Raw genomic sequence first — 24,900 nt, 5'->3', positions numbered from 1 at the left:
CACAATACTCCCTGCCTCTTCCTCATTGATGGCTCTGCTTCTCATGACATCTAGCGGTAAGGCTGTACAGATACATTTGATCAGATAGTGTACAAGGAGAGTGTGGGAATATTTACAAAATGTGGAATAAAGACGCAGACCATAGTAAATTGCACTGAATAGCTTTTTGGGAATTGTGCTTCATAGACAGACTTCAAATCACACAAGACAATTAGTTAATTGCATGTTTCATGGCTCATACTTGCTGTGATGTGGAACAAGTCAGTTTTACAAATATTCTCAGTGTAAAATATGGTAACATGCTAATGTGGTGATTTTGATACTGATTTCATATTGGATAGCACTTATCAATGGTATCTAGAGTTACTAGTGTCCACCTCTGACTTGTTCCCAACAGCAACATTCACAAGACCAGAAGCAACTGATAATTTATTTACAAATCCAATTGTACTTCATTAAATAAATGTGAGCCCTATAATAACTGGTTTGTATAAGTACAATGGTCAAATATGCATAATAAAACTTCTTCATCAATACACGGTATTGGTTGGAAATGCTTACCAACGTATTATACTTGACCTACAATCTCTTTTATGTCTCGCCCTTCACTCTGTTGTCAGTTGCCTTGGAAACAAGTGGAACCCCTTCTCAATTTGGGGATCTGAGTTACATGCTCCTCCTTTCCCAAACTTTTCTCTTTCTTCCTTGAATAAGGAACTAATAGCTCCAAAAGCTAGTATAATTTTTGTACTTTTAAACGTAGCTATCAGTACTACTGGAATTTGGTCTTATCAATGTAAGTAATAGTCATCCATTTTGTCTTCTTGGTCATTTTGTCTTCTTGTGATTCAATAGTTTCTGCAAGTAGATTTTCCTTTTGATACAATGTATAACATGACTTATTCCACATCCCTGAAGGTTCTTCTTCATGACTGGGGTTATTGAACAGATGATGAGACAGAATTTCCTGTTCTTACTAACCCACGTTTCTTTCTCAAAACTTTATTGATATATGTGGTGTGTGATATGGGATTTGAAGAATATCATTTTGGTGCAAACTGGGAAGGTCATCAGAGAAAGACTGGGGTAAGTAAGAAAGAGAAATTAGGGTTTAATGTCCTGTTGATTATGAGGGAATTACAGATGGAGACTGGGAAGACTATTACAATATATACACACAAGTCAAGGCATATTAATAAGACAAACAGTGTTAGATGTTAAAACACTGATTTGAACACGTTTTTTAACAAACGGTTTTTCAAAGCTCTTAATCCTAAAAACAATTATGGTACCATTTTAGCACAATTTTCACCAAAGTGGAAAGAATACAATGAAGTTTGTAAATTAATTTAAACCTTCGGGAGAGACAATACTAACAACACCATCATATGAGGGTAGTACGAAAAGTTATGACCTAACAAAGAAATTACAAGTTTTTTCTTCAAATTAATTTCTATTTTTCAATATAATCTCATCATAAGTCTATACTTGTGAGTGTGTGTGTGTGTGTGTTTTCTTTCTCCAACAAAGGCCTTGTTGGCCAAAAGCTCATTTTCTGACAGTCTTTTTTGTTGTGCCTTTCTGCAACTCAGTCTCTCTGCTATACAGTGAATAGCAACTATGTTTTTCGTAATACTGTTACATTCCATACTGGATTTTCCATTGCCACATAACAGTTAGTGTCTTTTTCGGCAAAACAGTTGTTTGCAATGGAGATGGCCTCTTCAGTCAACAAAAATTTCTGTCCTCTGAGCTCAAATTTTAGCCAAGGGAACAAAAAATGTTGCCTGGGACTAGATCTGGTAAGTAAGGAGGGTGATCAAGCTGTTGAACCCACAATTCGTGGAATTTTCACCATGCCAACTGCTGAAATGTCAGACAGCACAGAGTGAGCAATCTTGGCACCTAGCATGTGGTCAGCTTACTCATCCCTAAATTTTCAGTCAACACATGATAAACATGTTCTTTAAACAATGGAAAGGCATGGTTGGAATATCAAAAATATTGAAAAGGACAGATTGCTACTCACTGTAAAGATGAGACACTGAGTTGCAGACAGACACCATGAAAAGACTGTTACACATTTAGCCAGCTTTCAGTCAAAGCCTTTTTCAGAAAAGGAAACACACACATTCAAGCAACCACACCTCACGGATACATGACTGCTATTTTCGGCAGCTCAAACCAGTAGTCTGGCTCAAGTGGCTGGAGATAGCGGTCATGTGTGCTTGAGGAGTGCTTGCTTCTATGAATGTGTATGTTTTCTTTTGTGAAGAAGGCATTGGACAAAAGCAAAATGTGTAAAAGTTTTTTTTTTTTTTTGTGCCTTTCCTCTCTCTCTCTCTCAGTTTAACTCGACAGTTCTCTACAACCATCTGGCAAACTTGAGCAATGTTCTCATTAGTGATTGCAGTTTTTGGCCAATGCGAATGTTCATTGTCACCCAAGCTAGTATGAACACATTTAAATTCAGCTGCCCAAAATTTCACTATAGTAAATAACGGTGCAGAGTCCCTGTGAACAGTGTCAAACTTGTGTTTAATTTACATTGTTGTGGTGACTTTCAAAAACAAAATTCCAATTACAACTTGATATTTGGTTTTGTCCATTTTCACGAAAGCACGAACACCAACTCACTAAAACAACTGTCAAACAACAAATGCATATCGAAAATGTCTGAAATTTTGGTGAGTATGTTACTAGATATACACATATAAATTCTCCAACTTTTGTTGACAAGTACTGATATTTTCTTGTTGAAGTCAGAAACTTTTCAGACTATCTTCGCACAAATGGAAACTAGCTCACAGGATAGCAATTTTAGACAATACATAAATAATTCCTGATAACCAGAGAAATGTATGTGGTTGCACCAAAGAACTTTCCACTTTTTGTCTTAATAAAGCACAAATTTATAAAGGTTCCTGTTGGATGCTTCTTACAACTGACAAGGGAACATTCCAAAGTGTCAAAAAATGGTATTCGTGATACTTGACAGGTGTGTAGAGGGGGCTAAATAATGTAATACTGTACATATTTTGTTTTTGATTTTTCTTGGGTGCCCAGTTTCACTTTCAAGGGCTGAAACACACCTCAAAAGCTAATTTAGCATTTCAAGTTTAAAGAGAATATTTTTAAAATGATGATATATAAATAATCTTTTTCTTATAAAAGGTGATATGTAGTCAGTGTTCCTGAAAACTGTATGATCAACTTTTGTAACAACATGAAATTTTGCTAAACACTTCACCTCACTACCATTAATTAATTTTGAAAAATGAAAACTTTTGTCAAAACATAAATGAAAGAAGCTTTTAAGTCACAAACATCCCTGAGTACCAAAGCTGATTTCTGAAATACCATTTCTGGAAAATAAGCTGCACAATATAACTAATTAAAATATGTGAAAATTCCTTACTATTATAATTATTTATTTTACCTATATTTGTTTTATGTTTAAATTGTTATTTTATGTTTAACATACATGTTTTTCTTTTTTTAGTTAACTGTTTTGTGATCAAAAAGCATAAGTAACTCATTTTTTATTATGATAGAAAATAATTACAATAATGATAATCTGTAAGGAAATGTAGCAAACAAAACTTTTTTCACACCATGCACATAAAATAAATGAAATTTCTTCACATAACGTATACAATGGAGAAGACAACAGAAAACAAAATTAAGCAGGATTTCAAATTGTCACAGGTGATCCTCTAAATACCCGGATTTGTATTAATCAAACAATGGAAAATCCAGGATGGAATTTAACAATACGAGAGAAGGAAAGTTGCTATTCACCATATAGCTGAGATGCTGAGTCGCGATAGGCACAATAAAAAGATTCACACAATCATAGCTTTTGGCCATTACGGTCTTTGTCAGCAGTAGACACACACACACACACACACACACACACACACACACACACACGCGCGCGCACGCGCGCGCGGGTGCAAGCGCAACTTGCACACACATCTGCAGTCTCAGAGAGCTGAAACTACACTGCGAGCAGCAGCACCAGCGCATGATAGGAGTGGCGACTGGGTGGGGGGAAAGAGGAGGCTGTGGCGGGGAGGGGGAGGGATAGAATTTGTATTAGGCATACTGCAGTCCACTGGTAAGCCTTTACGAAGAGAATACATTATGAACTGTTGACTGCAGCTTGATTGTATTGTTTTGAAGATTGACATCATCATCATTCAACAAAACTAGATCTGAGAATCTTCTCACAATGTTCTTCCAGCATCGAAAGCTGTATACATTCTGTGACTGTATGTGTGCCACTGAGCCCTTTGGGATCACCAGATGTTTGTCATCCTCGGGTACAATGCTAAAAATGTCCCCCCACCCCCCACCCAAACACACACATACAGACAGACCACCCACCTTTTCATAGCTTTAAAAGAAACTAATAGTGAGTTTGGCCTGAGAATCTCTTTCCCAAGCACCAAATGTCCCAGTGACAGCATCAAAATCTGATATACAAACGTCTGACTAGGTCAAAAGATATTTGAAAGATGTTTTCTTTCCCAGAGAGGGAGAAATATGTTGCAGATATCAATGTCAAAGGACTATTGAGAGCACCATACCATACCTGCAGACAACAAACTTTTTCAACTGGTGATCCCAAATGGCACGATGGCAAAGGTACAGCCGTGGGGGACAGCTTTCGATGTTGGAAGAACTTTGTGAGACTATCTTCAAATCTAGTTTTGTTGAATTATTAAAGCTGCAGTCATTTGTACATAATCAATTCTCTTCAGCAAGATCTATCAATGGACTGAAATAGGTCTGATACATATCATGATATTTAGACGATCACCTGTGACAAATTGAAATCCTACTGAATTTTGTTTTATGCTGTTTTTTTCCATCATATATATTATTGAGAAAAATTTTCATTTTTTTTCATGATGTAAAAAAATTATGTTTTAAGCATTTCCTTACAGATTATCATTATTGTAATTATTTTCTACATAATAATGAGTTACTTATTATTTTCAACTAAAAAATACACTTACATGAAACAGTAACCTAGTAAAAAAACACAAACACATAATGAATTTGAAACATAAAATAACAATTTAAAACATAAAACAAATATGAGTAAAATAAATAATTAGAATAGCAATGAAAGTTTAGATATTTTAATTGGGTATGTTGAAAATGCTCTCTCAGAGCATCGTGTACAGCTTATTTTCCACAAATGGTGTTCCAGAAACTAGCTTCGTTACACAGGGATGTATGTGACTTGAAAGCTTCTTTAATTTATGTTTTCAAAATTAATTAATGGCAGTGGGGTATTTTGCAAAATTTCAAATTATTACAAAAGTTAATTATACAGTTCTCAAGAACTTTAACTACATCTCAACTTTTATATGAAAAACATTTTTTATATATCATTGTTTGAAAAATATTCCCTCTAAACATAAAATGCCAAATTACCCTTTGAGAGTGAAATTGGGCATGTATTGCAATGTTTTGCCCACTCTACACACTCTCAAAGTTTCTTCAAGCTCATTTATTGACACTTGAGGGGAAAAATGAGAATACACAGAAAGAATCATAATTAAATTTTAAATTACTATGGTAAAAAACAAGCAGACAGAAAAGTCTCAACTGAGGACATGAAAACTTAAAGACCATGCAGCCACACTGTAACTGCACTCAAATAACTATACAAAGACAAATGTAGTACACAAATTTAGAAAGTAACACATACAACAAATAACAATTTTGAAGACAGTAGAATAACTGGAATAAGCTGAAAAAAATGAGAGTAAATGCTACATTATGGCCTACCTTCTTTCTTCTGGGGGTAGAGTCCAGACGCTTCACAGGAACAACTTTCACAGGTGGCTGCTGTTGAGGTGTTGAAGTTTCTGGTTGTTGGGAATGTTGACTAGAACTGACAACATTTTGTTGCTTTGGAGAAGCAATCCGTTTAGGACCATTAGGTGGACCTGTTGCAGAAACACAGTTACATTTCACATTTTATGCCTGGTCATATCTGCAACCAGAAAATTTATATTTGCTCTTGCAAGAAAAACTTAGTTTCTGGACTTTTAGAAATTACGATTTTGCTTGCAATTAACAAATTAACAGTGTAATTATTATTTTTAATAATATCAAAACCATTAGGAATGACACAGCCAGTAATTGAGAATGCTTCAATACCAAAACTGTATCTGTCCCAAAACTTCATTTCAGCAAATTTGCCTTCACAGTAGTGCATCCAAGCTAGAGGTTATGTACAAAATTAAATGAGAACAATCAGTTAATTAATATGGTATGACCCATTTTGCAAGGGTCATGGAATTTTTCACTAACCTTGATAATGTACCCTTCGCTTCATATTCATATTCTGAAATCTAGACACTGGCTGCCTAAATCGTCCACCAGGACCCATGGTTTGACCAGGAGGTGGAACACGAAATGCACCCTATAAAAACAAATAGTATAAATTTTCTACAATCAGAAAATGCATAATAACTTACAGACTTGTCTACAAAAGTAATAAACTGGAATATGTAACAATAACTACTACTTATTACTCATATCAAAGAGTAGGTTCCTCACCTGTTCCAAACTGTGTAGCTATTACCACTGATGTGTAGTGCACATCCAACTTTTTGCTTTAATGGGACCAACGAGTCACTGTGATATGGACTATAAAAGATACTGAAATTGCTGTGGAGAGGCACTCATTGGTGCCTGGTCAAAAGCTACCTACAGACCACAAAGATTGGTCAAAGCATAGTACAAAGTGTACATGTCTGCCTCTACTGTATTAACAGTTTTACTGTGGAATGTTCATCAAACCATTCTCCCATGATTCATATGTGATAGGTTAGTGCGGGTAGGCAACAAAAGGTCTGATGAAAGCAAGTTATGGTGCTATGGCAAACTGCCCCATTTTCAGAAATAACAGCAATCTTTTCATAGTGGAGTTTAATCTAATTTAACTGCTCATCAGTATAATCAGTTTATACAGAACAAAACATTAAAAATGTTACAAATATCATCTGACAGAAAATATAAACTCAACTCTTGGAATCTCATTCCTTCCAAGAAAATAATTCAATCAATTTAAAGTTTTCATGACTTTTATTAAGACATTAACATTTAGGTTTAATTTTTAAATATTTGGATCTCCTTAAATGATGTGAAGCATTATGAGTAAAAGATTTTGGTTCATAAAATGTGGCAGATTTTCAAAATCTGTTACCCCTGATTCCCTTTCTGTAGTTTGTGGGTCTCCTGATGCTGGGGCTTTTCCCTTTCATGAATCTTCATTTTTCTCCTTGAAAAATAACTATTTATGAGTTCTAAACACCAATTTCAATTTTTATGAGATCTAACTCAACTTCAGATATTATTCTCCACATGGCTGATAAGAATATACGCATCTTCTGCCTTGAATAGTGTTAGAACTAGTTTTTACTTTCTACTTTGAGTTACACTACTTCAATTTATGGTATAAGATTCGTTCCTTCTCGTACCATCTAGTAGCCCACCTCTGACCTGCAGTTTTGGGTGACTTTTCCATAACTCTTCCATTTCTTAAACATCATCAGACCTCTTCCTTTCCCTTCAACCCTTCCGCCAGAAGGAGCCACTGATTTGCATTTTCCACATCTTTTTTGTACATTTTATCCTCTCAACATTTGAGGAGAAATTTTTTTTCATCCTGTGATTTTATGTTTTTAAACAGTGATTATTTTCGTTAATATATCACTTACTTAAACATACTTATATTACTGTTACCTACAAAACAGGCTGTTAAAATCCTTTTTTAATTCAAGAAGTACATAGTTAATACAATGTCTCAAGACAAATATACTAAAAGGTTAATGCTTCAGTACACAATCATAAATAATAGTTAAGACACAAAATCTGCTCACCAAGTGGCAGTAGGAGAAATCATATAAAAGACGTGGAAATGGACAAGCTTTTCGAACCAGTGGGTCTTTCTTCTGGTAGAATGATTGAAGGGAAAGGGAGAGGGATGAACGGAAAGGACTGGTGGGGAAGAGTTACGGAAAAGTCATACAGAACCGCAGATCAGGGGAGACATGCTGGATGGTAAAAGAAGGAAAGACTAATCTTTTAAGTGCTTTTTCCAGCTACCACTTGGTAAGAAATTTTTTTATCTATCCGTATTATATTTTCAAACATTGATTGTTTTCACTGATATAACAGATAAGATGTATTCCTGCATATCTGAAACTCATTCTATTGTACCTCATGTCAGCTTCATCCATGTCAAATGGTCTCTTTCAGATCAATGTGCAGCATAGTTGTCTTACCTTCATTCAGAAACCTGTACAAGTAAAAATGCATTGTCCTCAAACAGGCTAACTCTACATTGCCACACACTGATTTGATGATGACCATTTGTCCCAGCTGAAACTGATTATATTAAAATATAGAAGTGATGGTGTAAGGAAATAAACCTGTTTTACAAATGAAAACAAACAAGTTACTGCATTTCAAAGAAATGAGAAACAAGGTGTGTGTGTGTGTGTGTGTGTGTGTGTGTGTGTGTACAACATTTTAGAACAACTATATCTACAGAAAACTTCAAATGTAGTTACCTGGATGTGCATATCAGGTGGTGGCATAAAATTGCCAGGAGGTGGAAACCGAGGTCCCTGTTCTTGGAAAGGAGGAAACTGCTGCTGTGGAGGTGGAAACATTAAAGTATCCCGTGGTGGGGGCAAGAAAAAATTGTCAGGGGGGGCCTGTGGGGGTGGTATTTGGTGATGAGCTGGTGGCTGCTGCATCATGCTGTGATTCAACCATGGTTCAGGCCCACTTGGTACAGGGGCATGAGTTGGAGGCTGCTCCTGCAACCAGTACAGCAAGAGATCCTGCACGTTTTTACTGCTGTTTGCACTTCCATTTATTCTCATGACAAAAACAATGCAAACGGTTACTATGACATATTCTTGGAAAACGAACTGATATGCACTGATCTGCATATTAGTTAACACTGTGTGTGCAAACCAATATTTCAGATTTTGTGAGTGATTCTATAAACCAGGGTTTCCCAAATTGTGTTCTGCAGAATTCACTTTTTTTAAATTTTATTATGATTTCTGCATTATCAGTTATGATATAAATAGAAGTAATCACAGAATAAAACAATTTTTTCTCACAATCAAAAATTCTGTTAATCGTCAAAATGAACAAGATGTTCCATCAAAATAACAGAATCATCAAAATGTTCTTTCAGAGGAAAAGTTTGGGAACCCCTGCTATAAACCAAGCACCACAAAGAGTGAAACAAAAGAGCATAAGTAATTATTTGATTTACTCCTCGGAGATATTTTTACCATATTCTTTGAAAATGCAATCAGTACATATAAACTCCTGCTTTCCTAAGAAATGCACTATTTTTGTCTTAAGAAATTGCTGAAAAAAAATAAAAGGGGAAGAGATTCCTCTTGGGAGGCATGATGATGACATAATTTATAAATATATCCTTTTGGAAAGTTTGCAGACATACTTTCCCACTGCCTTTGGTACAGCCATTTCTATACTGATTGACTGATGAGAACTTACAACAACATAGGTCACAGAAGGCAATGGAAAGAAAGAAACAGTTTATAAACACAAACATGAAAAACAAAGCAATAACACCTGCTTTGGCTTAGCAATTATGGCTCCACAAAGTCAAATCAATTTCACACAGTAGAAACATTTACTGGACCCATTTATCATATGAAACTTTTAATTGTAATACTAATATGTGTGTACAATTATAAATATAAATATAATTCTAATTGTTCTGAGAATATTCATCATTTAAATATTTCTAAGTTTTAATTTATTATTCCATTACTGACCTAAGATTACCTTGCGTATGAGGTTGTTTCTAATAACAAAAATTGAATGTGAAACAGAGAAATTAGTTACAAAACAAACCTGCACAATAAATCCAACAAGCCAAATTATGGACTTCAAAAATTGAGAGCTGGGTCTTAGAAAGATTCTTTTAAATATTACATTTGAGCTCAAAGTTTATCAATAAACTGCATGTAGCATTGTATTTGAAACATCAACTGTACCCTAATTTAAAAATACACCTATTACTTTACATGCACAAAATAAATATGAAAATTAAATACAGCCTAAATCATAACAGGGCAGTGGCAGTGACACTGCAGTGTGATGGTAAACATTGTAGCATATATATACATATTTATTGGTATAATTGGTAGAAAAGTGCTGTGGCAGTGGGAAAATAGTCCAAACAATAAATGAAATGACTTAAGTTTGAAATGAATATTAGACATTTTCTTTACTGAAATACAAATTTTCGTTTCTGATACCAAATAATATTTTATTGTAAAATCTGGAATTTATGTTTTCTACATGTCAAGTGAAACTGAAGAGCACAAAAAAAGAGCTTATGAAACATTCACTATTCTTTCTTTGAATGCCCTACACACATAAAAAATAAGTAGGAAGTAGTAATAGCATAATGTTTACAAACTATATTAACACAATATATGACAAAGATAGCCTTATAGGGTTCTGTTGCAATAAGATAACTTTTAGCACATCATTGTCACAATTCCACCTCTTTTCTGCAAAACAAGCTGTGTCAGAAACGAAATTGTGGAATGCTGATCATTTGTAATTGTGCAGTGTTGTTTATTATGGTAATACAAACTTAGGTGTGGTGAGACTTCTCCATTACTATGAAGAATAAAAATTAAATCTGGTGTGCAAGTACACTATTGCCATACAGCCTATTCCTGTCAAAAAGATAGGGAAGTTAAATGTATAAACAGACATACCAGCAGCAATGAGACATAATTTTAATTTGGTCTGCAAAACTGCTTCCTCAAACAAATCAATAATATACTTGCTTAACATTTAACAGTCCAAAGTTATTTAGTAAGAACTTCAACATCAGCAGTTGGAGGAGAATGGGAATGGAGGTGAAATGAAAGATAAAATATTATTATTCAGATTACACAAAATTTACCAATACGGAAGTCTATTGTCTCACTCTACCACACAGTGTTAAGAGATAGTGATTTTATTCAAGACGTTCACATGTTATCAAGCAAGGCTAGATGTTGTTGATAGAATTGGGACAAGCCATAACCTGCTTACCTCTTACTGAGAGGTAGTAAGAATTTAGGCATGCAATGACCTTGACATACAGAGTCTGAAGAACGCGCGCGCACACACACACACACACACACACACACACACACACACACAAATAGGATATGGTAATGTGGGTCCTTTGAGTTATGATTACAGAGGCATAGTTACATTGTAACCCAACATTTTTAAGCAGCAGCACTGATAATAGGCCACAGACAAGGCGATACCAGAACATGAAGTGTAATTGTGTGAGCTAATTGGACTATTACAGACTACTGACACCCCACATATCTTCACTCGTATCATGCATGTAGATAAGGTGACCATTTACAAATACCACAGTGGTTTGGCTAAAACACACACATCAGATTAAAGCATCTACTGATGCAGTCTACTTCCCATTCCAACAACAACAATCACTGTTCTTTCACATTGTTCTCATATCTACCAATGCTCTTCAAAATCCAATTGAAAATTTCCTAATTACTTGGCAACCAATTACATTTTGTGTAACTTTATTTATACCAAGATGTCTTTCAGGCTTCCACCCTTGCTAATGTCTTAGTCTGATCTGAAATGTCCTCCCTCCTGCTTCCCTTATCACAGGTAAATAGGAAGACTTCCATATAATCCTTAATATTGGGAAAATGAAGAACATCAAATACATATGGTTCTCTTCCTAATAACACAAATGACAAAGCTACTGGCAGAGATAAAATTATTTAGCACAGTCTTTACCATAGCTACAACATATTTCGATATTTACATACAAGTAACCATGCAGAAAATTTCAGTGCAAGTTCATGCTAAAGCAAGCAGATCCATCACAGCCAGCTAGAAGATATCCATAAACATGAAACTAGAGTGCTCTGATTTTTTTTAACTACAGAAATGTTTTATTGCCTATACATTCATGTGGAAACTAGACAAACAGCAGAACAATGTTATATGTTGTAAACATAAATTCCAGATTTCACCCCAATTTTAGGGATGATATGCTGCCTCATCAAAGGGCCAGTGACGGGGTAATGTATATAATATTTAAAACTGCTGTCCTAGTGTGTAGTTCTTACACTGACAAAGTTTTTGAAAAACAAGCAGCGCACCATTACATCACAAGCATTGTTTTATAAAGTACAGACTTAGTAATTTCACTTGAACTGTTTTGCCCATAAAAACTTATTTGAAATAAATTTACTAGTATTCACAATATTTCCCTATTGTTTATGAATAAATAAACCATAAAATTTAGAGCTTAGCACATAACATTTAAACAGCATAGGAGGACATCCACCAAGCTGCACAGTACAGTCTTAAGAAATTTTTAGTGAGAGCAAATGCTGAAGAACCTTCATTTATAGCAAACTGTGAAACAAATTGAATAATCAGCTGCTACCTGCTGAAAATAAAACAGTATTTTCCCTTGTACCACGTAGCCATAAAAAGCTATTAATTTTTATTTGTTCTTCTGGTTTTTCAACACACTGCATATTACTTTAAACCCTACACCACCATGGAGATAAATAAAGGACTTCCAGCATTATACTCTCACTTACAGATAGCTGAAATCAGTAAAACAACATGAGTTACTGAAATAGTTTGCTCCTCTAAACATTCAATCATTCTTTCCCCAGAGTCAATAATGACTCCAAAAACTCAACGTAGTGCTCACTAAGAAGTAATGAATTTGTGATTTAATTGAAGGACAGACAGCAAGAAAAACAAGCAGTTCTTAAGTGCTACTGCATTTTGCCCTTTGGTCATATATAAAGTGTATAAAAACAAACTAGTTTGTATATGTACAAAATTAGTGATTTCTGTTTTAAAAATATGGGTCAGTGCCCACAAAATATGAGATATAATCAAATTTATCTCTACTGTTAACAAGAAAGTGATACTTTTTCATTTACACTCAAAGGTGTGTCTGCTAATACACTTACTGAAAACAAAGTCAATGACTGTGAAATAATTTTCAAGTTTTAAGCTTGCCTAAGGCTCAACAGAATAACAATATTTCCAGAGGCAGTCAATATGCACTATTATTTAATAACATCAAAAAAGGATGTTACATGGACTTGACTCATCTAACAAGCAAAGTTGAAATGGAGCTCCAAACACAACTGAGATGCTTCTAATTTTTGGCAATCAGAGTGTAAACGAGGGACAGTATCACATACTTGAACACACACAGACAAGTCAACTGGTCAAACAGACCAGAGTCAACCAAAATATTTCCCTACAGCATGCCACTAACATAATGCAAAATTATCAATCTTTGTACAATACCCATTTTTCTAAAAAATTCACCAGAGGCTAATCCTATTACTCAAGATAGGGTTATATCAGGATCCATAGAACATAGCACATACAAGTGGCAATGCTTTGACTCAAGTAAAAATATATACACAGCTTCTGAAAGAGTATCATAGTGGAGGCAGTTGAAATTGAGTATGAAAATTGACTCATCAGGGACATGGCTTTAATTTAAAGAGGTGTTAGATCCAACACCCACAATAGTCAGGGAGCAGACTTGCAATGGAATACCACTGATGGACCTGGAAACAGCCGCTGTTATAAAAGAACAGCACCTAACAATGCAAATGAATTGAACAGACCCTTCAGAGCACTCTGCTCAATTGAGAAGTTTTTTTATTAATCTTAAAACAGATCTAAGAACATTGTCAGTGAGATATTTCTCCTCACACTGTTCCATCATCTTCATACGGAATGAGGGAAAAATGATTGGTCTTATACCTGGGTATGTGCTCCATTCTCTACTACCTAATACTTATGGTCAAAACAATCTAAGCAGTGTTTCTTGAGCACCGATTCTCCAAATTTACCTAACAGGGCTTCATGAGAACAACTTCACCTCACTTGAAAAAGTTTCCTTTCAGCTTCCCCTGCATCTCTCAACAACACTTCTATATGGCCTGTACTGACGCATAACAATTTTAGCATCACATCTCTGTATTCCTTCTGCTAGAAAAGAGCTCAAAATGTTTTGTTGTTGCTCTCCATGCTACTCTATGCTACTCTATCCTGTGCAAGCTTATTCATCTCCCAGTACTTACTGCAACCTACATCCTTCTGAATCTGCTTAGTGTATTTATCTCTTGATCTCCCTCTATGATTTTTACCCTACACGCTGCCCTCCAATGCTAAACTTGTGATCCCTTGATGTCTCAGAACTGTCCTACAAACCGGTCACTTCTTCTTGTCAAGTTGTGCCACAAACTCCTCTTCTCCCCAATTCTATTCAATACCTCCTCATTAGTTATGTGATCTACCCATCTATCTTCAGCATTCTTCTGTAGCACCACATTTTGTAAGCTTCTATTCTCTTTTTGTCTAAACTATTCATTGTCCACATTTCACTTCCATACATGGCTACACTCCATACAAATACTTTCAGAAATGTTCCTTGCCATTGCCAGTCTACATTTTATATCCTCTCTACTTCGACCATCATCAGTTATTTTGCTCCCCAAATAGCAAAACTCCTTTACTATTTTAAGTGTCTCATTTCCTAATCTAATTCCCTCAGCATCACCCGAGTTAACTCGACTACATTCCATTATCCTCATTTTGCTTTTGTTGATGTTCATCTTATATCTTCCTTTCAAGACACTGTCCATTCCATTCAACTGCTCTTCCAAGTCCTTTGCTGTCTCTGACAGAATTACAATGTCATCAGCAAACCCGACAGCTTTTATTTCTTCTCCATGGATTTTAATACCTACACCAAATTTTTCTTTTGTTTCCTTTACTGCTTGTTCAATATACAGATTGAATAACATCGGGACTAGCCTACAACCCTGTCTCACTCCCTTCCCAACCACTGCTTCCCTTTCATACCCCTTGACTCTTTATAACTGCCATCTGCTTTCTGTACAAATTGTAAATAGCCTTTCGCTCCCTGTATTTTACCCCTGCTATCTTCAGAATTTGAAATAAATTATTCCAGTCAACATTGTCAAAAGCTTTCTCTAAGTCTACAAATGCTAGAAACGTAGGTTTGCCTTTTCTTAATCTAGCTTCTAAGATAAGTTGTAGGGTCAGTATTGCCTCACGTGTTCTAACATTTCTTTCGGAATCCAAAGTGATCTTCCCCGAGGTCAGCTTCTACCAGTTTTTTCATTTGTCTGTAAAGAATTCGCGTTAGTATTTTGCAGCTGTGACTTATTATACTGACAGTTCGGTAATTTTCACATCTGTCAACACCTGATTTCTTTGGGATTGGAATTATTATATTCTTCTTGATGTCTGAGGGTATTTTGCCTGTCTCATACATCTTGCTCACCAGATGGTAGAGTTTTGTCAGGACTTCCAATGGAATGTTGTCTACTCCCGGGGCCTAGTTTCAACTCAGGTCTTTCAGTGCTCTGTCAAACTCTTCACGCAGTATCGTATCTCCCATTTCATCTTCATCTACATCCTCTTCCATTTCCATAATTTTTTCCTCAAGTACATCGCCATTGTATAGACCCTCTATATACTCCTTCCACCTTTCTGCTTTCCCTTCTTTGCTTAGAACTGGATTTCCATCTGAGCTCTTGATATTCATACAAGTGGTTCTCTTCTCTCCAAAGGTCTCTTTAATTTTCCTGTAGGCAGTATCTATCTTACCCCTAGTGAGATAAGCCTCTACATCCTTACATGTTTTACAGACTAAAACACTTTCCCAGGATTCTTTCAACACTTCAGTCATCCATTCAATTCTCCTACTACATTTCCCATGTTCCGGTAAATTGTTTTAGTGACATCCCAAAATATTCTTGTAATCTGTACATGGATCTTACTCTCCCAAATGCCATGAAACATGCAGTCAGAGATTAAGCTTATCCATTATGGAAGATGAGCTCTGTAAAGGCTTAAAAACTAGCTCATGGAAATAAACAAATACAATTTACTTCCGATTATTCAAGTATAAACAAGTGTGTAATGTTTGCCTCTAGGAAAAGTGATAAACAATCCGTCACTTGACAAGAACTGGCATTTACATTATTTAAATGGCTGTTGTGTGACAACAGATTATCATTTCCATTGTTAGCGGCCAACTTGTCCTGTGTAAATCAAAAACAATCTCAGTTTTCTGATGGTGTCTGGTGTATAAGTGTTAATGAAGCAAGTTGAAAGAACTTTGTAAAAGAGATGACAGAGAAGTGAAGAAATGTGTTGACATTAAGACAAAAATTAGAATTAACTGAAAGATTTGAGAAGGGGAAACTATTGCAAGACTAAGTGCCGGCTATAATCGAAGCAGACTGTTCGGGACATTAAAAAGAATAAGCAGAAAATACAAGATTTTCTCAGGAAATGAAATTCTAGTTCTGGACCATCTGCACAAAAAAGCATGAAGAGATCTACATTTAATGAATTGGATGCTGCTCTTTTGCAATGGTTTAGCCAAAAATGACATGAGGTTTCGTACTTAAAATGGTAAATTTCTTCATGAAGCTCTAGGTTTAGAGGGAGAACTTAATTCTTAATCTGGATGGCTATCCACATTCCAATGTCATTGAGTAATTCATGCATCTTCAACCCCACATTACCCCAAATAATTATGAGTATACTGTACTTCAAAAGTGACTGGTTGCAGTTTTCTTGTGTATATTCAGGTGACGTCATAGTAAAAAAGAAAAAATGTATGCCAGTTTATTATTACTGTTGATCTACAGGTAAACATTTAAGATGCACCTTGTGTTGCAATGTCATCTTTCGTATCGGAAACATGTCTGTCTGTATTTTTCTGGTCCTACCTCTTACAAGAGCTCAAGCAATTGCAAAACTACGTTTGAGGTGGTAGTCATACGGTTTTAATTATCACCATGAAACAAAGTTACATAATTAATTTTTGTTGTGTTCGCAGTTTTGGTACACACTGAAATCCCCTCATCAACACATACTGCTAGAGGAACCAAATAAAATAGCTTCTCATCTCACATACAAAAAGGAATACTGTGCTATGATTACTTTTCTGCATTTGAAGGGGAACAATGCCGAACAACCTGTGCTGAGTTAGCGAACATGTATGGCAACAACACACCCTCACATGACACAGTGGTTAGGTGACACAGATGCTTCTGATGGGATAAAACAAGCCTGAATGATGCAGGAGGAAGCGAACAACAATGTCTCTGTGAACAACTGAGAATCACAACAGAGGAGGAGGCTGTTGCTTGACGACCTGCTGTATTACAGTTGAGGGAATAGTGGAAAAACTTAAAATCAGTCATGGATCAGTTTTCATCTTGCACAACATTTCAGAAGTGAAATAGGTCATTGCCCATCGGGTTCCACAATTCCATAAGCCATACGTTTTCCATAAGCCTAACCGAGGCAGCAGTGGGAATGTAGCTGTGACAGTCTAATTAAGGTAACTTTTGCTGCCTAATCACCATGGATGAGTGCTGGGTGTATTAGCATGGCCCTGAGACAAGGAGCACAGCAAGCAGAGGAAACATGTGGTTTCACCCCTATTATTGCCTGTACTACCACAAGAAATCCACTTTAACAGCAGTTTTAGAAAGTGGCCACAAGATCAAATTTGACAAGAACTCTGTTGTGGCTTGCACTAACAGCTTCTGGGACTGTAATTAAAGAAGCCATTGAAATAAAACTCGTTGATAACACCCTTAATAAAGACAGTGGCCTGCAGCTCAGTGCGACACGGTATCCAGCGATTGCGCAATTGAAGAGGGCACATCAAACACAAGGTCAACGTATGCCAATATATGGCAATCCTTCCAGCACCAGTGATGTCACAGATGGCAGCTAATGTACATAAGGGCATAACAGCAACCCACTGGCAATCATACCACTTGACAGTGGCTAAGGAATGTTTGGCAGAAAGTTCGTGTAATTTTAATCACTTGACAAGGCTGAAAATCTGAAAACATTTTACATAATGTCACTGCTACAAGACTTTGCATTCTTACATGTGGTTTCACCACTGACAAAGAGGCAAAGACTTAACAATCGTCAGTCAAAATGATGGTGTGTGTTTTGTAGCAATGCTCTTAAGGGGCAAACTGTCGCAGACGCATACTATAGAAATCTCCTGGTGAGGTTACGGAGAGCTGACAAGGTGAATTGCGATAAAAAGCTTCCCAAAGGGTTGTTTTTGTTGCACAGCACCATCTCAGATCATTCTGCACAGTCCATACTCACACTTGCTGCTTATCAAGTTTTACCTCATACCTCCAGTATTCTCATGGCATGGCACCCAGCGACTTCTTCCTCTTTCACCAGATGGAGACACCATTCCATGGCAGGTATTTCCAGAATGATGGAGACATTATTTTGAAAATGAAACATTTCCTGAACAGCTAAAATGTAGACTTCTACAACCAAGTCATTCATTGTTGGAAAAAATATGTCACACTGAAGTGTTGATATGCAGAGAAATAGTGACAGCATCATCAAATGCCAACGTCACAGTTTGAATTTTTTTTTAAATTGATAACTGAAACTTTATGACTATCCCTCACAGTGTCTTTAGTTTGAGCTTTCCACACTGCTCAGTGCTGATAATTTCATGCAATAATCTCCTAAAACCAGTTTCCAGAAACACATGTATGGGATGCAAATCTATTTCAGACCTTTCAACTCGTCCATCAGTCATAGTCCTCTTCCTCTAGCAAGGATTACTCTTTTCTAAGAGCTTCCTTGCAGGTTTACAGTGGAGTATCACTGCTTGCATTGTATTTGTAAATCAGGATGACATCTTATCAGACACTAGAAACCTGTAGAAATCTCTGAAACAACATCTATGATTAGGTACATTCTAGTATGAGCTGATAGATTTGGCAGTTGTGTGCAAGAGGTGTGCTTGCTTGTGTGAATGAATTGTGTGTTTCTCTTTCTGTTTCTTTTTCTGACGAAGGCTGTGGTGGCCGAAAGTTTGTGTGTACCTGTATTAATTGTGCCTGTCTGCAATTTAATGTGTCATCTTTATAATAAGTAACAATCTATCTTTTCCCACATTGTTAGCATGGAATTTTTTTCATTAATAACTTCTTGCATTAGCATCTAACTCACTTACTTTTTAAAAAAAATTAATGTGCCACATATATGATCTTCCAGAAGACCCTCTCCAACTTACACTGGAATGATGATCACTCTCACAATACAGACTGCAATGAGATAACAACAAATGACACAATGGAGGTGGGATGTTGCTATATTTGACTACTGTCAATGCTCTATTAAGTGTTGGCAGTGTGCATGTCAGATGTTGAATGCAAATTTACACAAAATGCAGAGAAGAATTTTCTTCACTTCCCTCCGGTCCAACAGCAATGTATTTAGAACAACACTTAAGTAATTAGCATAAATAAATGTAGGTTCATCACTCCGAAAATTAAATCTGCACGCAAAATACTGTTCAGAAAATTTACAATGTCAATAAACTCATCTTCCTAGGTAACATAGAACTATTGTCTGTGTGTTCATGCTTACAAGTGATTAATGCTGTTATTGCACAACTTCAATAAGTCGCATAAAACAACTGGTTGGCTAAATTACAGGACAATTACAAAAAGCAACTGACGTAGAAAAATCTCTCTCAGCTGTGTTTGGCAGCATTATGGTGTGTAAAATCTACAATCTTTCTTGGTTCTAAGGCTTTTACTGGAAGAATTGCTAACTTTGTTGCTGTAAATTAGAAAGAGCAATAATTACTTTACATAAAAAAAATCAATCAGTGAACTGCATCTCCCTTGAATCTGTTATGACTATTTGTCATATTAATCTGCACACGTTCATTTGTTGCTCTGAAATACATATGACTGCAACAATTAATGTAAAGAAATGACAGTTCACTTTTACTAACTACCTAGAATAAATAGCATGCTCATTTCCTCTACAGATGTCATGCTGCTTACACATAACAGCAGCAGCATCATATATTTTTACTTTAAACTTGTAATTAAAACACAATCCAATACATCTTAATTATTATGTGCAAAACGATTGCAGCTCCGTAGAAGAGAAATGGTTTCATTTCATTTCATAGGCCGTTTAGGCAGTGCTCTTTTTTCCCTGTTAGTTTACATTATATTATCATTATGTTATATGCCTCATTGCATGTGCAGAGTTATATTTCATTGTTTGGTGTTAAATACGAAAGTAATATGTTACTTTACTGTGCAAAATAAATACCCACACATGTATGTTCAATTTATTTCATTTGGTTTTTCACCTATTGGTTTGTTTCCTCTTTATAGCTTTTTCCATTCCTTACTTTCTATCGAACACAGTGCAGAAACAATACATGTGAACAATCTGATAAAACTGGTGAGCATTTAAATGGCCTGTGGATCAAGCTGCATGAAAATAATATATTGATATAATACAATTTAGCAATTACTTTTGTCCACAATTTAAACAAAAAACTTGTCACAAAGTTACTTAGTGATGTATGAACTGTACGGGACTTTAATATTAGTTTATTACACATGAAATGTCAGATTTGGGCATGATGAGAATTGGATTTTATGAATACAATGTACAATTACTGAATCTTTTATCAGCAAGTAGACAGTTGAGTGTTAGAAAATCTTGTGATCTTAAAATAAAAATTTCGCTTTATGAGTTTTACCTTTATCAGAACATGGTAGAAGCAGCCAGAAAAATAAATGTAACAATGTAACTGGGTACAGGAAATGAATGACTCACTGCAGTTAAAGACAGAAAGAGAGATCTACATCTGGTGATGTAATTCCAACAAATGAACCATGTAGATACACGTTTGCACTCACTTGCAGAAAGGAAATTATGCAATAGTGGGCATGATGCTCCCAAAATGTAAAGAATCCAACTGTTACTTTGGGTTTGTATTTTTCTATGTTTGTCCCTCATGATCAAGTCTTTGACAAGATGTTAAACCCTAATCTACCCTTTCTCCTTTCATTTCTTTCTGGGTCTCCTGAAGCACTTGGAAAAGAAGAAGAAGAAGAAGAAGAAGAAGAAGAAGAAATATTTTACTTTGCCACTCATGAGACTTGGCATCTTTTCCTGACTAAGCACTGAAAGAACTGATGCTACGAAGTACTATAATCTGCTGATGAAGCACACAAAAAAATGATGTAATGAACCTAGGCTTATTAGCACTAATTAAATGTTTCTTTGTAGCCTCAGCATTGGCAAAAAGTAGGAGACATAACAATAACTCTTATTTTCCATTAACTTACTTTTGTTTCAAACACCATTACCAAATCTGACGTTACCTGTGCAACAATCTGAATACAACGTAGATACAGCAGTGTAGATTTACACCATTAATCCTCACAATATGCTGCTATACTTGACAGAGTGAATAAATTCTCACAACGAATTCATTTCAGTAAAAACATTAAGTACACACCGCAAATTGGCATACAGTTACAAAATGTAGATGCATTTGGTGTGAACGTTAAGCAGAATATGGAAATGTTATATACTTTTCCAGATCACCTAGCTTACAAAAGAAAATCATTACTTTGAAACCAGCAGCTAGACACTTACGTAAAAGTAAAAATAAAGTAATTTATAATTCTGCCTATGCTTTGGCTGGAATAAGGAATGAACTAAAAATTAAGTTCACCATATAATTTTCATTGTAGTATTGTGGCTGCTGTTGCGATGCATGCAGTGCGGGTGGATAACTTTGATTCTGATGGTGATGGTGTGGGTGGAGGCCATCAGGAAGCACAGCGCTGGGAGGATTCGGATTTTGCTGGAAGGGTCCATCAAATCCTCCATGTGGCATCTGACCATAATCTTCATTTCCCATCATACGTTGAGGAAAACCATTATTTACTCCTCCTTCCCGGTCCCATATGAGCCGAGCTGGAAGATAACAGCAATAATTCACCTAGAAGCCTCAACATAAGTAAAAAATTTAAACTATTTAAGTCATTCAAATTATAAGTAAATCAGAGAACCAAAAATTATTGACATAAATTAAATAAGATAACAGGGTGTTTATGGTTTTATACGTCGACGTAGAATTTCCCGGCACTACAGAAAACGAAACTTGGGAGCGGTGGGGGTTTGGGGGGGCCACGTTTTGTTGGAAAGATCTTTGATATGCAGCAGCAACATGTGCGCTGCATATTTTCGTGTTACGAAGATATAAATTCGAATTCCACCAAACACTGCATGTTACTTTCCAAGGCATTGAAATCGAGATTGCGATGCGCTTTTGTAAGCCAGTCATAGCTCAAATCATGTGATCTCGCCAGCTGATGACAGCACAGGACACGTGATGTACTCAGCCAATAGCAAGATCACTCTTAAGGAGCGCGAACACACAAATAAGAAAAGTTGATGGTTTAAATTAATATACATAGTGTTGCTACAAGAAAAACAGGCGTTTCACAGATAATCGTAGTCTCGAAGATTAATAAGCTGCAAGAGAAGCTAAGCTTCCATATATAATGTTGATCTTTTTTACAAGTGTTACACTTTAAGATATATCACACAAATGTGCCAGTAAAATTTTAAATAACGACGTAAATGTCTGATCTCCTGGGCTCGAAATTCTTCTAGATCGTAGTCCTCAAAGAGTTGATTTTTAATTGAAAGACAAACGCTCGGTGATTTAAGAAATTCATCGTACATTCTCGCATATAGTTCATCTTGTGTAAAAGGAAATTTACTTTGAAAGTAACACTTTACAAACCACCATCTGCAATGTTTTCCCATGACCTGTTAGAAACTGATTCGTTTCAGCAGTTGCCAGAGAGTGCCAGAAAACAGACGCCACCGCTCTTGCGCAGCTATGACGACACAGGAAGCAAGTATGTTCGTACATGTAAAACATTAAAGATCTTGAACTATGTCACAAATGAAACAAGACATCAGAGGACACTACAAGTTAACCGGAATTTCGTGAACCATACTAAAATGCATAATTAGGCTTAAAGTGCACATCCATATGTCCAGATTTGGATATAAATTTTCCTGAGTACCAGTACTGTATTATCTCATGTTTGGTTCTTTATTATGGCATAATGCCATGCGAGCTAGAAGATGGAAAACGTGCACTTGAAATGCAACGAACAGTTGAAACTAGCCAACAGTGTGAAATTAAACACTTAGTTTCAAGTAAATTGACTGCCTCAGCGCAAAAGATTAATAAAAGCCAAATCTCTTTGGCAAAGCGACAAAAATAACTTCATTGTTCTGCAAGGTGATTAATGCTTGACTGTCAGAATTCTTTTGATAGCTCCTGGCCACAGAAACCTGTTTTATTTTAATTTGATGTGAGAGTAATAAATGAAGAGGAAACAGCAAAATCACTAAACGTAAACACAGGTCATGTGGAGATTCCCCGCCTCCACACTACTACTACTTGGACTGCTCTGTGCATCAGCCCCGGATCTACGATATTTCCGAACTGGGGCAATAGTAGATAGTGGCTAGTGGCGCCCAGCCACACATCAGTAGCCAGAAGCGCGAGAAGGTATTACCCATATGCGACTCAACTGTGCATGCACGAGAGCCCACCCGCAACTGCTCAAACGAATCTAATGTCAACAGCTGTCACGTCACGCTCATCGGAGGCAATTTGTCATTATGAATCTTTGCATAGTCTTTCTAAAACCTTTGACACTCTTTGCTGTTGGCAGACGCTTGTATGAGCACTATGTTTTGTTGTTGTATATGGCGGATTTCCTTTGCGACTTAAGTTTCATTTTAGTTTTTACTTCCTCTTGTTAATGTTTTGTTGCTGCAGTATTATCCTGCAGACGCGGGATACAGTAATATCGTTTGTTGGAGTATTGGTTCTTACCAGTCAAAATCACAAAAATTTAACTGAAAACTAAAACAATGAAACGTTCCCTGAATTCTAAAAAATTCCCGGGTTTTTCCCGGTTTTCTCCCGGATGAAAAAATTCCCGTGTTTTTCCCGGATCTCCTGGTAGTCCCGGGTCGTATACACCCTGGATAAACTACAGCATACATATTGCCACTTGATTTGACCCAGTTTAACATACTATTAGTAATGGTGTACAGAATACCAGCTTGGCAACTTCAAAACATCAACTAGTATGTATTTTGGTGTATATAATCCGAATATACTTTCCAAAATGTTCTAGCACATACCATTTTTGAGTTTTTAAAGTTTTATTTTATTTTTTGTATTCAGTATTTCTCTTTTTGCTGTTGTTCTCTTCTGATGTTTGTTTGCTTTTGATTTGCAAAGGAGCGGTGAGCTAATGATCATTATTCACACTGTTACTTCTGTCTTACAAATATTTTGGGACAGTCAAGCAAAACTAGACATAAAATAAAGTATCCAAATATATCTTCAGTGCATTTGCCTGTGCCCCATGATGAGGGGTTGCCTATTCCTGCCTGTAACTTGAAAGCCATGGAACCAGACACCATGTCAAGTGAATCAGAAAGTAATGAACATATAGAATACTGCCCTCAATATCATGACACTTCACCTCAGCTCTTTAACCAAAAGGAATTGAACAATTTGGTTCGCGATCTAAAACTTTCGGCACAGAAAGCTGAACTCTTGGAGTCGAGACTGCAACAAAGGAACCTTCTAGCTCCAGGGACAAAAATTTCTTGTTTCAGATCAAGAGGTGCTTCCTTTGGTCAATATTTCAATATGCAGAATTCAATGTGTGTATGCAGAGATGTCAATGGTCTGGTACAACATAATCCACAGGAGTGGCGACTATTTACTGACTCCAGTAAAACCAGCTTGAAAGCTTCTGCATAATGGCAATGCAGTTCCATCAGTACCTTTAGTTTACGCAGTAAACA

At 36.2% G+C, this 24,900-nt stretch overlaps 1 protein-coding gene across 2 annotated transcripts in view; it reads right to left on the bottom strand.

Moving 5' to 3' along the window:
* LOC126199239 (RNA-binding protein 33-like) overlaps positions 1 to 24,900 on the bottom strand; it is a 222,544-nt gene that overhangs the window by 94,821 nt on the left and 102,823 nt on the right. For both annotated transcript variants that reach the window (XM_049936032.1, XM_049936031.1), the window contains exons 8-11: positions 21,719 to 21,963; positions 8,601 to 8,852; positions 6,334 to 6,445; positions 5,806 to 5,966 (exon numbers count right to left, since the gene is read on the bottom strand). In XM_049936032.1, the coding sequence (XP_049791989.1) occupies positions 5,806 to 5,966; positions 6,334 to 6,445; positions 8,601 to 8,852; positions 21,719 to 21,963 (770 nt within the window). The remainder of the gene's footprint in view (positions 1 to 5,805; positions 5,967 to 6,333; positions 6,446 to 8,600; positions 8,853 to 21,718; positions 21,964 to 24,900) is intronic.

This window comes from Schistocerca nitens, chromosome 8 (assembly GCF_023898315.1).
Source record: "Schistocerca nitens isolate TAMUIC-IGC-003100 chromosome 8, iqSchNite1.1, whole genome shotgun sequence".
NCBI classification, from domain to species: Eukaryota; Metazoa; Arthropoda; class Insecta; order Orthoptera; family Acrididae; genus Schistocerca; species Schistocerca nitens.
Note: the sequence above shows the minus strand (reverse complement) of the source record. Positions and strands in the feature narration are given on the sequence as shown.